Genomic DNA, 13743 nt, shown 5'->3' with positions numbered 1-13743 from the left:
CGACACTGATCAACGCTGTTAGACGTAGCGGACCTCAGGCCGCTGCAACGCGACCTACTGCTGCTGGTAACGCATTCTTTTCTAGATTACTGCGACTAGAACAGCAGCACTTTTCGTCCTGTCAGCTCTAAGGGGCGTCATTGTTCAGCGAATTATCTTATCCTGCACTCTTCCTGCCGTCTCGCCACACACGGGAGCCCTCCAGAGATAACTAAAAACTCAATTTTTTAAATTTCCCACTTTGGCAAACATCCCATAGCTGAGTTTTGAAATATCGGAAAACTGATATAAGCCGACATATCAAAATATATAGGTTGTTTCGCTTTTTATTTTCCATATGATAAAAATAATAGATTTTTCCTCGTTTTTCACAGCATTACGTATGGACGTATATCGAGACACGTTCTACGATACGTTCAAGTGTAACTGACCAGAAGCATCTTCACATAATATTAGTGCTTTGATAATTAATAGCCTACTAGCAGGTACAGCATTGCCTCGACGCAGAAGGATAATGGTTTTCTACAAAGTCCTTTCGGACGCGTAACGTGTAGCTACATTCCAGGGTTAATGGTAGACCTTAAGTCGTGCCGCCGTTGCGAACCACCGTCACTACGAGCTCGAACAGACGTCTTGTAAACACGTTAAAATTGCTTCTATCAACTCTAAATAAAAATTCATTAATATAGTATATTATCGTAAGGATAGTCGGATAGGATAATTTTAGGCAGACGGCTATGTCACGTACGAAGTAAAAAGGCCAAGCTCTTAGGTTAACAACTAAATATACGAAGCTACGACTTACAATTGCGAGTTGCACTACCCTAAATCGGGCAAAGGAATATACGCCGTTTCACATGTCGGTTTGAATAGCAAAGATGCATTCATTCAATCAGGGCGTTACTATTGGATGAGGAACAGTTAGAAAAAGAAATGTTCCGCAATGCTGATCGCACCCCACGAGGTGGGGCCCTATCGCTCGATCTGGTGCGACGAAGTCGATGCACTTACATATGTCTGAAAGGGAGACGATCTGAAAAAACCTCTGATATTCTACACCACAAAGTCGTCCATTCCAAATCTATTAGCTGATTGTGATGTCTGTTCGAGTTAATAACATTAGGGTACGAAGACAAAACGGGGTTCTCATCGAGGATTATTTCGTATGTATTATAACAGCATGAGCGGCCCTAATATTGAGCTAAATCAACATTAGCACTTGAATTACCGTGGAAAAAGAAACATAAGTCGCTGTAACGAGTATTCGATATATACACGGTGGCACTACGCCCGGGGAAGCTTATTGTTTATCTTATGAATATTGTATGAAGTCTGCATTGACGTACATAACAAGGCTACGCAAAACAACGCATGCGGTTCTCTTAAAGCTCTACCTCTGAAGCTAAAGTACAGAGTTGATCGATGTCATTCTTATCCTTTGCAGCTGATTCTTACCTCTGAGACATTTTCAAGCATCCGCCTATACATATAATAAGATCTCAGGGTGGCTAGCATATGGGAAAATGTTTAGCTGAAAGTATCGACAATTTCGCTTATCACAAGAGATGTCGAACTAATTCCACGTTTCCCTATGGCTATTTGGTAATAGATTGCCATTTTCTATGCACAAGGGAAAAATTGTCTGATACTAATTATACGTAATCTTGAAAAAATTACAGTTTAACCGCTGACATAGTTTTACCGTCGGCTTTGGTTACTGTGTTGAGCGGAGGCGGGTTTCTGTCGCGTTCATCTTCAATAGCCGTAACGAGTCCTTGCGCTCAATGTGTACCTATTGATTAGAATAGTTTTATTTGAACTGAAGAACTAGAACGCTTCGTGATCAGATGCGTCATGTATTCGTCTTGGTTGGCTTATTTCACTTGGTATAGACAAATCGTCTTTATGAACGTAACGATAGGTAGAAACTTGAAAAATGTACAATAATTCTCTTATAACTTAAATGGGGGCCGACTCGCATAAAGACATATATATATATATATATTGTATTATTTCTGTACAACAAATGTAACCTTATTTAGAATACACCCTCTGCCATACTGTCAAACGATGCGTTGTAACTGGTTGTCGTCGTCGTCTTTAAAAAGCTGTTGCAGACTCGAAATCACTGGCCATAAAGCGGCATGTCCAACAAGCCGGTAGTCTCGTCTATCATTCTCTTCGTAAAGAGCATCAGTTACTCGTTTCTACAACAATGCTTTTGGGGAGACACGATACCCGTGGTGGGGAGCTCCCCACTCTCTAGCCAACTGCTGAATCATTTTAAGCAGTGTCATATATTCAAAGGACATATGTCAACATCGATGATCTCATCCACTCCGCTCTCCACTACTATCCCGTCGCAGTGTTCAAACTATGGTATATGCCCCTTTCACAGTTGGTCCGTGGGGCAGCAGTATCTGTTGTTCTCAAAACGCGTGAAACAGTAGGATGAAATGAGCTCCTACTTAGTATAAGACGACTATTTGGGGTGCTGTGCTTCGACGTATTTCTATGGGCCTCGCTGTCAGTATGTGACCGGGTACGCCTGCTTCGTTCCCTCTGCTCGGTTGTGAGAAGTGTCGTTGTATCCTACCTGTCAGCCTATCTGTCGGAACCGGTGGTAAATCTTGCATTCAAACCTGCTGAATAATAGAACACTCACTGAACTCCAGAACACTCAGTGTTCATTGTGGTACTACACCAATTACTAAGCGCTGCATAAAATGTAAGTAATAAGAAAAGCCTAGAAGACGATGTGGGTAGGCTCACTTCCTCACTGAGGGAGAACCTGCCAGCCATTCCTATTGAGCATTACTAGTGAGACTGCATCGGAAGTAGTTAATTGAGCGCGTGATTTCGTATGTTTGACATGGCGTTCCATAGCAGTACAGTAGAAGTGATATTGAAGTCGGTGTTACGTCGAGGGCCGTATCTTCGTCGCGGTTAGCGGCTACAAAATCGTTGCGAAACGCTAGAAAACAGCTTCAGCTATCTATGAAGCTGAAGGGAGCTATAATAAAAACAGAATGAAGATTATTTGCACTTTAAAATATGGACCTAAACAAGGGCTTAAACAGTTAGTACTTCAGAATTAACTAATAGTCGGCTTCTATGTGGCGCTTTTGTTTGGGGGGACTCAGGGCAAGGAACCATGTAATCAATAATGTCAGTTGTGCTAGCAGTTGAGTAGATTGTGCGTAATGTGAGCAGTTATTGTAATTAGAAAATATCAGCATGAGATCGAATCCGGTACCTCGCATTTGTCCGACGCCTGATTCAAGAGGCCACCAGGACAAACGGCTTCTTACTTTTCTCGGTTTTGTATATGACCTTTTTAGCACTTGTGCATTAAATCCCTGTAAAAGGAAAGTGCTCAATAGAATGACCAGATATCAGCAGTCTGATGTGAATTTAGAATGTGTCTATCATAAGCGTATAGGTTGCGCAAAACACATAATAGTCATGCGGATCAAATAAATTATTTAGTATTTGATAACTAAATTTATCAAGAAGTATGTTTCGAAATAGACTAAGCCTGATATGTTAAGCTTGAACGCCATAACGTTTTCTGTTCTGACAAATCAACTTGACCTCGATAGATTTATTCCGTTCTTGTTTCACTGCTTCTAATGCCGGTAGCATAAATATTTGCGGAATTGACGAAGACAACGAAAAGTTTTCAGGCTTCTAAACCTTATTATTGTGTTATTTCTAGCTAATATGCGGACCTTTAACAGCAGATGAGCTATACTGACAAATGTTTTGTTTAGATTTGATGAGACTGTTCGTTGACTATTATTTTTAATATTTGCTGATGCATCGTAAAACACTCAGTTCGAGATTCAGCTACAAAAGCTTTGGCCTAACAGGTATAGCTACCTAATAAGGAATACCAGCCCCTGAACAGCGCCGCGATCCATGCAGTACTGTTACGTACTAGTTGGTTTTGATTTAGTTAAAGCTCCCTTTTATCCCAGATGGCAACCTGGGAAAGCTACTGGATGAGGTTAGGTTGATAAAGGTATGCTATCAGTTTGGTGTGGGCGGACACCGAGTACGGGATAGACACTGTTCTACTCTGAGCGGACGTTGCTGCTTCCTGCTCACTGACCGGCTGCTTTACGATATGTTCACGAAGAACCTGGCACGAACTCGTAACTGCCTGAGTTAGTCACGAAGTTTTAAGGGATGTGGCGCTCGAACATTGCTTCCTGTGATTGCTTATGACGAAGCTCGAACTTCTCTAGTGAAGGGTCAGAGATATGAATTCCAAAAAGTCTTTCTCCTATATCCATTGCCGCTCCGGTCTATCTAACGGACATGTGTAGGCAAGCATGCCCCTATTGCCATCTACATCTACCATTATTCCTACGTGACATTATGCCGGAGTCGACTGACTGATTTCATGCTTATATTATAATACAATTGCTGTTGTACTAGAATGGCTCCTATCTTTTAACATAAGCCCAGCATCCGTGCGATTTGAGCGCATGCATTTGTAACTAAGCACTGCTGGTAAATGTGCTAATAAACAAAATACCGAATTAATATCAGAAATAGATCTATATCAGAAAGCTTGCAAATGAAGGGCTGCACTTATCTCACAACTTCATTTTTCTCAAAAGTCTGTTATTACTAGTTAAACAAGAGAGACCATTTTGTCGATTAACTAATGGATAAACGATATCCGGTTTATCAAATCGCATGGAAAACATGTTATAGAGAGCATAGATTGACTTTGGTAAGTCCTAGGTTTACTGCGCCGTCGTGTATTCACTGTCTAGTGACAGTAATTTTGTTTTAATGGCAGCTACCACCTTAGCCTAATGCTGAAGGACCCGTCCTTCATCGAAGTAGGTGACACCCTGTGTAAGGCCTAGTAATCTCGGTAATAATATTGGGGTTAGTAGTGATGCACGAGGATTTTGCACGACCGGCCGACGGACCACTGAACCATCGGAACCCTGGCCTGGTTGTGAGTATAACAGGCACCAAAAAAATAGAAAAATCCTGTTGTAGTCTACTGTGCTTGATCCGAACAGTCCTGTATCCAACATGCGTGTTGAAACAAGCGTGTCCAGATACTTCGGGCAGGATAAACAGGGCAATCCTGCTTTCTGCCTTTATCGAAGTTGGGGAATGGTGCTAGAACAAGGTTCGAGGGGTTAGTGGTGATAATAGCGCGGCTAAAGCACCCACTCGCCAGAGGGAAGCGTCAAGGTGGTACGTCGAGCCAAAGCCCGAAGCTGCGAGGCGAGCACAGCGAAGATAAATCAGGCCGTTAAAACAGGGGAAAGGAGCCTTTACCTCACGCCTGCTTGCCACGGTTCCGGCTACCCTAATTCAGTCCCCAATTTCTCTTGGCGACCAATAGAAAGGATAATTAGTAGGGTTCAGGAAGTAAAGGAAATTTAGCTACCGGCTCGCCAAACATCAACTTTGTGGGAATTAGTGATACCGTACAGGCGCCAGACAGAGCGAAACCGAGCAGTGGGGTGATCGATGTACCTACCAAGCGAGGTGGGATGTGACTGGGGGTGCAGTTGTCCATCGATAGGACCATCCAGGCGACCTTCGCAAAGATAACTATCACACGAGAGGCATCTTTCAGCTTCATGGAAGGATCGTATGAAATAAAGAGAAAATAGCGTAATGCTTTCTGCGTAATAGCGTAAAGCGTCACTGTTTATGTAATTTGTCGGCATAAAAATAGATTACAGCATAAAACATGATGAGAAGAATGTAGTATTAATAAATAATTAATAATACAGAAAGATATACAGAATGTCACGTCATTGTTATTTTGCGATTGTTCAATAAATTCAAAGGCTTGACGATACGCTTGCCGTGGACAAAACAGATATAGAAAGGAAACGTCCATTATCCTTCAGAAGATTTTTCTATTCATGTCATCAATATCTAAATTAAGGGACTGTGCATGCCTGTTGTAAAAGTCGATTTTCACAGACAGTTATCAATCGCTTAATTAATACTTTTATCTAATAATCTATTTAGTCGTCCTATTGATACGCATTACAATAGTAAAAGCGATCCTGTAGGTTGAGTATGCAGATGCATATGAAACTATATTTATAAAGACTGTAGATGAACGTTATGTGTGCTCAGCTAGACGGCTTAAGTACGGTTATGAAGCATTTTGAAGAAATGCTAAATTTATAATTAAGCAAGAACATCTTTTTTTTTTTTTTTTTCTAGAAATCTTAACGCTACATCAGTTTTGCAGTACTGTTCTTTGCATATAGCTCTTCGACATTGTAACGTAATTTGTTAGGCTTTGTTTGCCTTTGTTTTGCACTTTCGAAAATCAGCGGGACATCGCGCAGAGCCTTAATCCTTTAGCGGAGTATCGGAGCATCCAAGGGATCGAAAGGAATTCCAGGACGGTCGTTGGAGCATTCGCGCAATAACGAGGGTGCCGCAGCAGCTTCGTTCGTGGCTTTTTTATAATCGTTGGCCGTGTCAATAGCGGACCTTAGAAACGTTAGCGGAATGATTAAGAATAAGGGAGATGATCGGATCATCAGAATCAGAAAATATTGTGTTCGCGAATTCGCCTTATTAGAGACGTTCCCGCCGTCAGGTTAGGAACATGTTGAAAAATGCCAAGGATACGTTCATAGCACGTCACATCGCATCCTCTGTTGCACCGTTTTCTGTGAAGTCTCAATTGAGACATCGCCCGAATTTATCCTCTTGTTACTAGGAGCGATAGTTAATCAGAACGCCAGCTGGTCCATGTGGACTTGCTGAAGACAATTATGGAATAATAATTGACATATACTTTGTTTTTCTACGTCAACATTAAAAAAAAATCCGACACAAAGATTAGTTTAGCAGTCTGTTAGTTCATATTTCAATAAACGTTTGTATAGTCGAAATTATGTAAATAAAGTTAAGTTTGGTAAAATTTCTTTTTAATTTTTAATGAAACGTTTAGTGTACTTAGGACTTGACTAGGATGTTTGTCAACTTTAAAATTGAAGGCAAAATTAAGTTAGTGCTTCTTTGTATATTGTGCCAATTTGCAAACGGATTAGTTGAATTTACTGAACTTGTGTGTTAATTAATTCGAAAATTAAGTTATCATTACTTTTATAAGCATTGTCCCAATGATTACCCACACCGTTGCCAACAGTAGTGGCCTTTATGACTGAGTGAATTTCAATCACTCGAAATGCTCAAATTATGTTACGCCAATTAAGCCAACAAGTAAGTTGAGCAGAACTTATTTAGATTCTCCATCGGATGTTGGCAACTATCTGTCCGCATTTCCATTCGTAATGTTATAGTACACAATATATATACAAGCAATATTAATCACATTATTTTATTTACAATTTAGACAAATAAATGCAGTACAAAGAATTAGAAATAGCATCTCAATGGTACAATAACGAGTACATGTTATCGGATATTTATTTAATATTTTAAATAAAATCTGTTCTATATTGTAGAACATTTTTTTTTTCACACATTGTTAAACAATAGATACATTCGAAGTTGTAATTGCTGCTGCGGCGATTGACATCCAGAGCGAATCCAAAGTTTTGTACTCGTTCATTGAGTCTTCAACAATGTCTTTGAGCGCTGTTGGTGGTCATCGAACGTTGTGTGAGATCCCGCTATCGCGGTTTTCTCAAAATATACTGTGTTAAAGATACGTGGAGAAAGCCGTACGAGTAAATTCTACGAGCTGGACTTTATAATTTTTTCTTATCTAGCCGCCTAGATCAGACGTCTGGGTAGATAAGACATCGCTAGTGATAAACGTTACGTCGATATCATTCCAAGAACCTCTCAAGGAGTAATATGGATGCCTACGGAGCACACAAGAGAGCATGCAGATTCACTAATAATGGTAAGAGGCCACGTTCATTTACAAGTATATTGAGTACGTTATGACGTCGGAACCATATACCGTAGGCTTTCAAAACCCTGACATTGCGTTTGGCACGCCCATCAACGGTTTGTCAAATAGCGAAAGTTACTCTACGCGGAAAGGACCACTAAACGGTATATTTATGTCCTTTCGAATATCTAAGGAAAATGAGTAGTATCGGTGCCTGCCACAACGTCCCGGACGTATTGAGATAAATTCCGCAGTTAACTGAATGTATTTGAGTTCCGTTGCAATCTGCAGTGGCCCTGCGCACTCAAGCTTGTTTAGGTTGAAGTCGCTAGAAAACCTTGATCACCGAAAAAACTGACAACACCGATAGATAGTCACATGGTAGCATTTTCTAGTAAAAGCCCATGCTTCATATTATTTTTAAGATAAGCTAATTATGTCGAAGCTAGTTTTTTTTTCCCAGTGGATTGTAGCCAATCACGTACGTTTATACGTGACACCTTGATACGATAGCCGTTATAGTAGGGTAGTAACTACAACGCCTGTGGACAGAATTAGCGGTATTTGATTATTTCACGTTTCTTAATACAGCAGACCAAATGTCGCACAGAGCCGTACATGTTACTGTAAGGAACAAACGATACGTATATTGTATGTCATACCTGTTCGATACGTGTACCATTTGTTCTAGCGTAGCTGTTGCGAAATATTTCTAAATCAACGAAGGAAAGCGTCAGGACACTCTGCCCACATAAATGTTCCTTTGCATTGAGCACGTCGGTAGTACAAGGAAAGTCCCTCATTAATCGCCTCCAGGATCCACATGGCTACAACTCCCAAATTCTCACTGGTCGGTAGTAATGCGCGCGTTCGCTAAGTGTCGTTTCCGTCTGCAGCGGCGTTGCTGCAGACGAACTGCAGACGAAACTAGCGAACAGGGGCATTGCAGGCAAATGTTTCAATATTATCAGTGGAGCTATAGTAATCTCGAGAGGATAGTAATTTGTAAAGCGTGCCAAGATATTACAGCAGTTTGTGAAAGGAAAGAAGATATTTGCGAGAGTTATACACCTGATAACAAAGCTGTTCTTACCTTTTGGCAGTGTTGAAGCGAGACAAAGCACGCCGACGATATAGCGACTGGTAGCCGCTACACGTATTTTCGTTTTGACTGGACAGTTGAAAAATTTTCCGGTTTAGTCCTCAAAACAATCTGAAAGCCAACATTAACCATACAATACAAATACCGTACTACACTGAGACGTATAACAAGTCCTTCAATGAAGAGTCTTTGTTCACCAGATTTTACCCTGGTGATGCTACATGCCACAAGAAAACAATGAACTACTTCTACAACAAGTTAGCGCAATTATTCTATGATATTAGATAAACGCTCTTGATAACTGCAAAATGTCGCATAACCACTCAACTAACATAATGTAAATTTGTATATATGTTTGGCCATACCGGAATTGTGTATATGTAAAGCTGCAATTTACGCAAGTATACACACTCTTCTGTGAGATAACTGAGAAAAGCTAACGTAACTGAGCTCGGAGTCATAGATGTTATATTACCTTGAATTGGATATAAAATACTTATGCAATAGCTTCCTTTATCCACACAAACTGTATCGTTAGCGGACTCGAAGTAACTGGTCTGTATGTATCATTGGTATGTTTTTTTTTTCCATCAAATTGTATAAATAAGCAAAACAAAAAAATTAAAACAAACGTCACAGTATGTTGTCTGAAAGCTATCTTATGGTCAGCTAGTCAAGATTGATTTTTATCATTTTTGCTCGCCTTAAAAAACTGGCAACACTATGACCCTGGGATTATCGTGCATTAGTTCGTATGTCAGACCACTTTTCGTTTAATTTTTCGAATTTAGATTTTCGAATAGAATTTCGTTTAATCTGTGGTAGAAGTAGTATGAGGATCTATACCTATGTATAGGATGCCATACCAAATCATGTATGTGCGCTTCGTTATGCACGAAAACAAGTCTGAGTGATTCAAAGTATTGCGATATATTAAGCTGTCTCTAGCAAACCTTTTAACCTGGCAGAAATTAGCACGCATTGATCTGAGCCCTTCGTAGTGATTACGTCTGCTTGGCGGCAAAATAATATATATGTGATTATCTTGTAATATATATACAAGCATTCTTCTAAATTTTGCTTTTTCCTTATTTAGGGTTTTTCTGAAACCCTTATTTACTTTAGGAAACATTGAAGTGATTCATATAACATAACGCAACGACCAAAGCTGTCAGAGTGGACTTTGAAATTAAAAAAACCTTTAAAATAGTTAGCCTAGAACAATGTCTTTAATATGTATTAGAGGTACCCTTCTTTATTTTTTACACACTTATCCCAGCATTTTGGAGACTCGGTAGACAGCCATATACCTACAGTTGACGTCTTCATATGTGATTTTTCCATCTAAAACTTCTCGAACTGAGTCGGCAGTGGGATATGCTTGCTCACCAGGTACCCACAGACCTAGATCGGAAAAGAATAAACGGGTAGAAACCAACGTTGAGTACTCTTTGCTTGATTCATGAAGTAATTGAAGCACAGTGATGAAGGCTGGCGTTGTCATAACAGACTGCGTGCTTTCGATTACCGTGTCAACAGTGCGTGAGTCCCTCGGGAAGCTCAGGTTCCGGGCTCCATTATATTTTCGGTGAGTATCTGATAGAGATGTCTTTAATGTCCATTGTAAGTACCGTAATTACCTTACGTCTTGACCCACTCGACACCGTCACCAGACTCCATTTCATTTCAGGGCGACACCATTTTCTGGCCTGGTCCCTTCTCGGCCGGCGGTAGAAATTGAAGCACGCCTTGTCTGTGGTGACTGTATACGCCATGTCAATTTTTTTTTGTTGATTAAAGTACCCCAAATTGCGCGTGAAATCCACTACACGCACCCCTAAGCAGCGTGGAACCGATTCGCGAGGAACCCATTCTTTATTCAGTTTTTGTATTTTTAGGATTTTGATGACAATTCTGTAACAGGTAACTCACCCGGCTTTTATTGAAAGGTTTCTTTGCGGCCAGAATATCTACCAGCAATACATTTTTTAACGGTACATAGTTAAAAAGTAATTAAGGTTTAAAGCCCGCCGAATTAACTTGTAAGAGCCTAATATTAGGCTGTTACAAGTGTGAAGTTGAGTAGCTTTTACAAGAGAGTTTATACCAGAAAAAATTAATTCCGAATGAAAAACGTTTTTTAGTTTCGAAAATCAATACAGATGGTTAAGTTTTTGTTCCTAGAAGGTCACACAGCTGCGAAGCTTCATCGAAGAAGATACTAGGTAAGAAGGTTATAAACAAAAGCATAAACTTCTCAAGAGTATAGGTTGAAATGTTGTTAAAGACCAGCAAGGAAGTAACCAGGTGTTGGGACTCAAAGAACTGGAACGCGTTGCGTCAAGCGAAAAAATTGTCACGAAAGCTGAGCACTGAGTTCGGATTTTCTAGACTACAACTGGTATTTTACATCAGTGTGTTACAGAATTATAACTCAGATACAGAATATGCGGAAACTGAATAAAACCCCATGGATTGGCTCCAGATCATCTGAAAGTACGTCTATTCAACTTACAAACTCAACAACAAACTCGCAAAAGGCACACACTCGCCATAAATAGGTCGTAGTTCAATTTTTAGCAGCTACTAGGGTAAGACTGGATAATGGCATCGGCCTGGAAAAAAATCGAGTTTGGTATCGCGCAGGTTCGGACAGATGGCGATGGCAGTACTTAAGAACATGTCCTACTATAGGGTACGAGCTGAATCTTCGCGCTATCTTTCGGTCCTGCAAAAGCTCATGGCCTGTTCGCATGGCGATCGGTCGCACGTAGCCTGATCATTTGATGGCAACGCGAGAGCCGACCGTCATTTTATGTGCAAAGGAATAGCTAACGTTTGTTTCAATCAGTTTATTGTTTCGGTCCAGGTCCGTGTGAAATTCCATATGGGAACGCCAATTGCACTTATTAAAAAAACACCAAAAATTTATACTACAATAGTACGAGGGTTTGGCCTATAGGTACTGTCATTTCAATCATTTCTCCCCTTCAAAAGGCTGAGTGTCAGGAGCTTCTATTTTTCACACTTTCTTAGATATCTTTAAATACAAAATAGACTTAAATATTGCCACTGATTCAGGGTGTCGATTTGCCATCAAACAAACTGAGACTCGAAAGCAGTAAAGCAATAGTAAGACATTTAAAGTAATAGTAAGACATTTATTACCACGTCCCGAATGACTCGTCATAACTCATTTGCCAAGGCCTTCTTCACGCTTTCCTTCAAATTCTATCGCAAACTATAGCTGCGCTATAAATACCTCAATTTGATCAATTCTTCAGCTTAATCATTTTATCAGGCGTCAGCAAAATTTTGCGATTGCTCGGTGACTTTTCTTTATAAATATACTTATCCGAAGGCGGTCGTCGTTTACGTTTCGGACCCAGGTGGTTACTTGGCAATAATACCTTCATTGGCCTTCCTCAGTGTTATACCGGCTGATAGACAGATCATTGCACATATTTGGTTGCCAATGGGTCCGAAAGAGAAGCGTCTTGTTCGCTGCGCCGTAGAGGTTTAGAAACTGGAGACGCTGGAGTAAACAAATGCGTTGAGCGTGGTACCGAACGACGTGGCACCGCTCCCTGATGCCTCAGTAAACGGACTGAGGCAAATTGCGAAATGCCTTCTATTGAGTGTCTTTGCAAATTGCATAATCCAGGATGTCGTCGATCTACAGAGATTGACTGATTAGGTGTTGGCAAGACCTCGCTAGGATCCTTAGGATTTTCGGTTACTTGTCTCAATTGCTTAGCAGCAGTCGACGTCACTGTTTCCGTGTCGTTATCGCTATCGAAAACCTGGCATAGCTGGCGATTAAAGTAATTGGCTATCTCCTTCCGAAGGCTGATGGCATTAGCCCGAGTTTTTCTGGCGTGCTGAAGAAAAATTTCCCCAGTGAGCGTCATGTCAGACGGCAAGAAGACCTGCGAAACACTTAGTGAGGTTAATGTCGAAGTTTAACTTTTGCATAACAATAATTTATAGATATTGCCAGATGTGATAATGCTTAGTGTATCTATGTGTAAGCTATTCACAGCCCTAGATCTTAACAACCTAGAAATATTTTGTTCCTATCTCCCCTCTTTCCCCAAAAATGTCAAATCTTTCATTTTTTCCGAAAAAAAAAGATATCGAATTGTAATTTTGCATCTTTACAGAGTATTCTTTTGACTCCTTGTATTTATATCAAACGAAATTGATTGTTTTTGTTAATATAAGTAAAAACAAGCTAGAATCAGAATAAAATCAATGGAGGTAGTAACATAACGCGTGTCATGAAACTTACAGAATTCTCTAAGAATCAGCTATGTAATCCTGATGTTTCTGAACCCCCTTTTTTTTTTTTTAGACAATTACCTGATTAGCTACTAGTCGAAATTCAGTATTCATATCCGAAGTACGTTGGCAAGCGTCGTCGTTTAGGTAACATTGCTACTAAAGTCCGTTATTTTTAGAAGAAATTTAAATTGCGCGCCATAGAACCCGCATAGCAGTCTAAATTAGCACGTTTCTTCAATTCGTGTTCGTGCAGAATAACTCCTGAATTAATCTTGGCATAAGCTAATATCTGTTATTTGACTTTGCAGCACAGAAAGCATACTTTAAACTCACAGCATCAAGCATATCGTGCTCCGATCAACGTTGAGTACAAAGGTTGGCGTGAATCCGGAATTGTTGCATAGTATTTTCTATTATACGAGTGCGCTGCTCTGCTTTAAGTGAAATTAAATGTTTACTAGCTGACTATCGAGCAGGAAAATGA

General features: G+C 40.2%; 1 protein-coding gene across 1 annotated transcript; it reads right to left on the bottom strand.

Moving 5' to 3' along the window:
• Positions 1-12115: 12115 nt before the first annotated feature.
• On the bottom strand, positions 12116-13516 carry LOC111272719 (uncharacterized). Its single transcript, XM_022854297.2, has 2 exons — positions 13338-13516; positions 12116-12904 (listed from the first exon to the last, which is right to left on the bottom strand). The coding sequence occupies exons 1-2, from the start codon at positions 13368-13370 to the stop codon at positions 12428-12430; spliced, it is 510 nt and encodes a 169-aa protein (XP_022710032.1). The 5' UTR covers positions 13371-13516; the 3' UTR covers positions 12116-12427.
• Positions 13517-13743: the final 227 nt, after the last annotated feature.

The sequence above is a fragment of the Varroa jacobsoni genome, unplaced genomic scaffold, assembly GCF_002532875.2.
Source record: "Varroa jacobsoni isolate VJ856 unplaced genomic scaffold, vjacob_1.0 contig03085, whole genome shotgun sequence".
NCBI lineage: Eukaryota > Metazoa > Arthropoda > Arachnida > Mesostigmata > Varroidae > Varroa > Varroa jacobsoni.
This window is presented reverse-complemented; position numbering and strand designations above follow the sequence as displayed.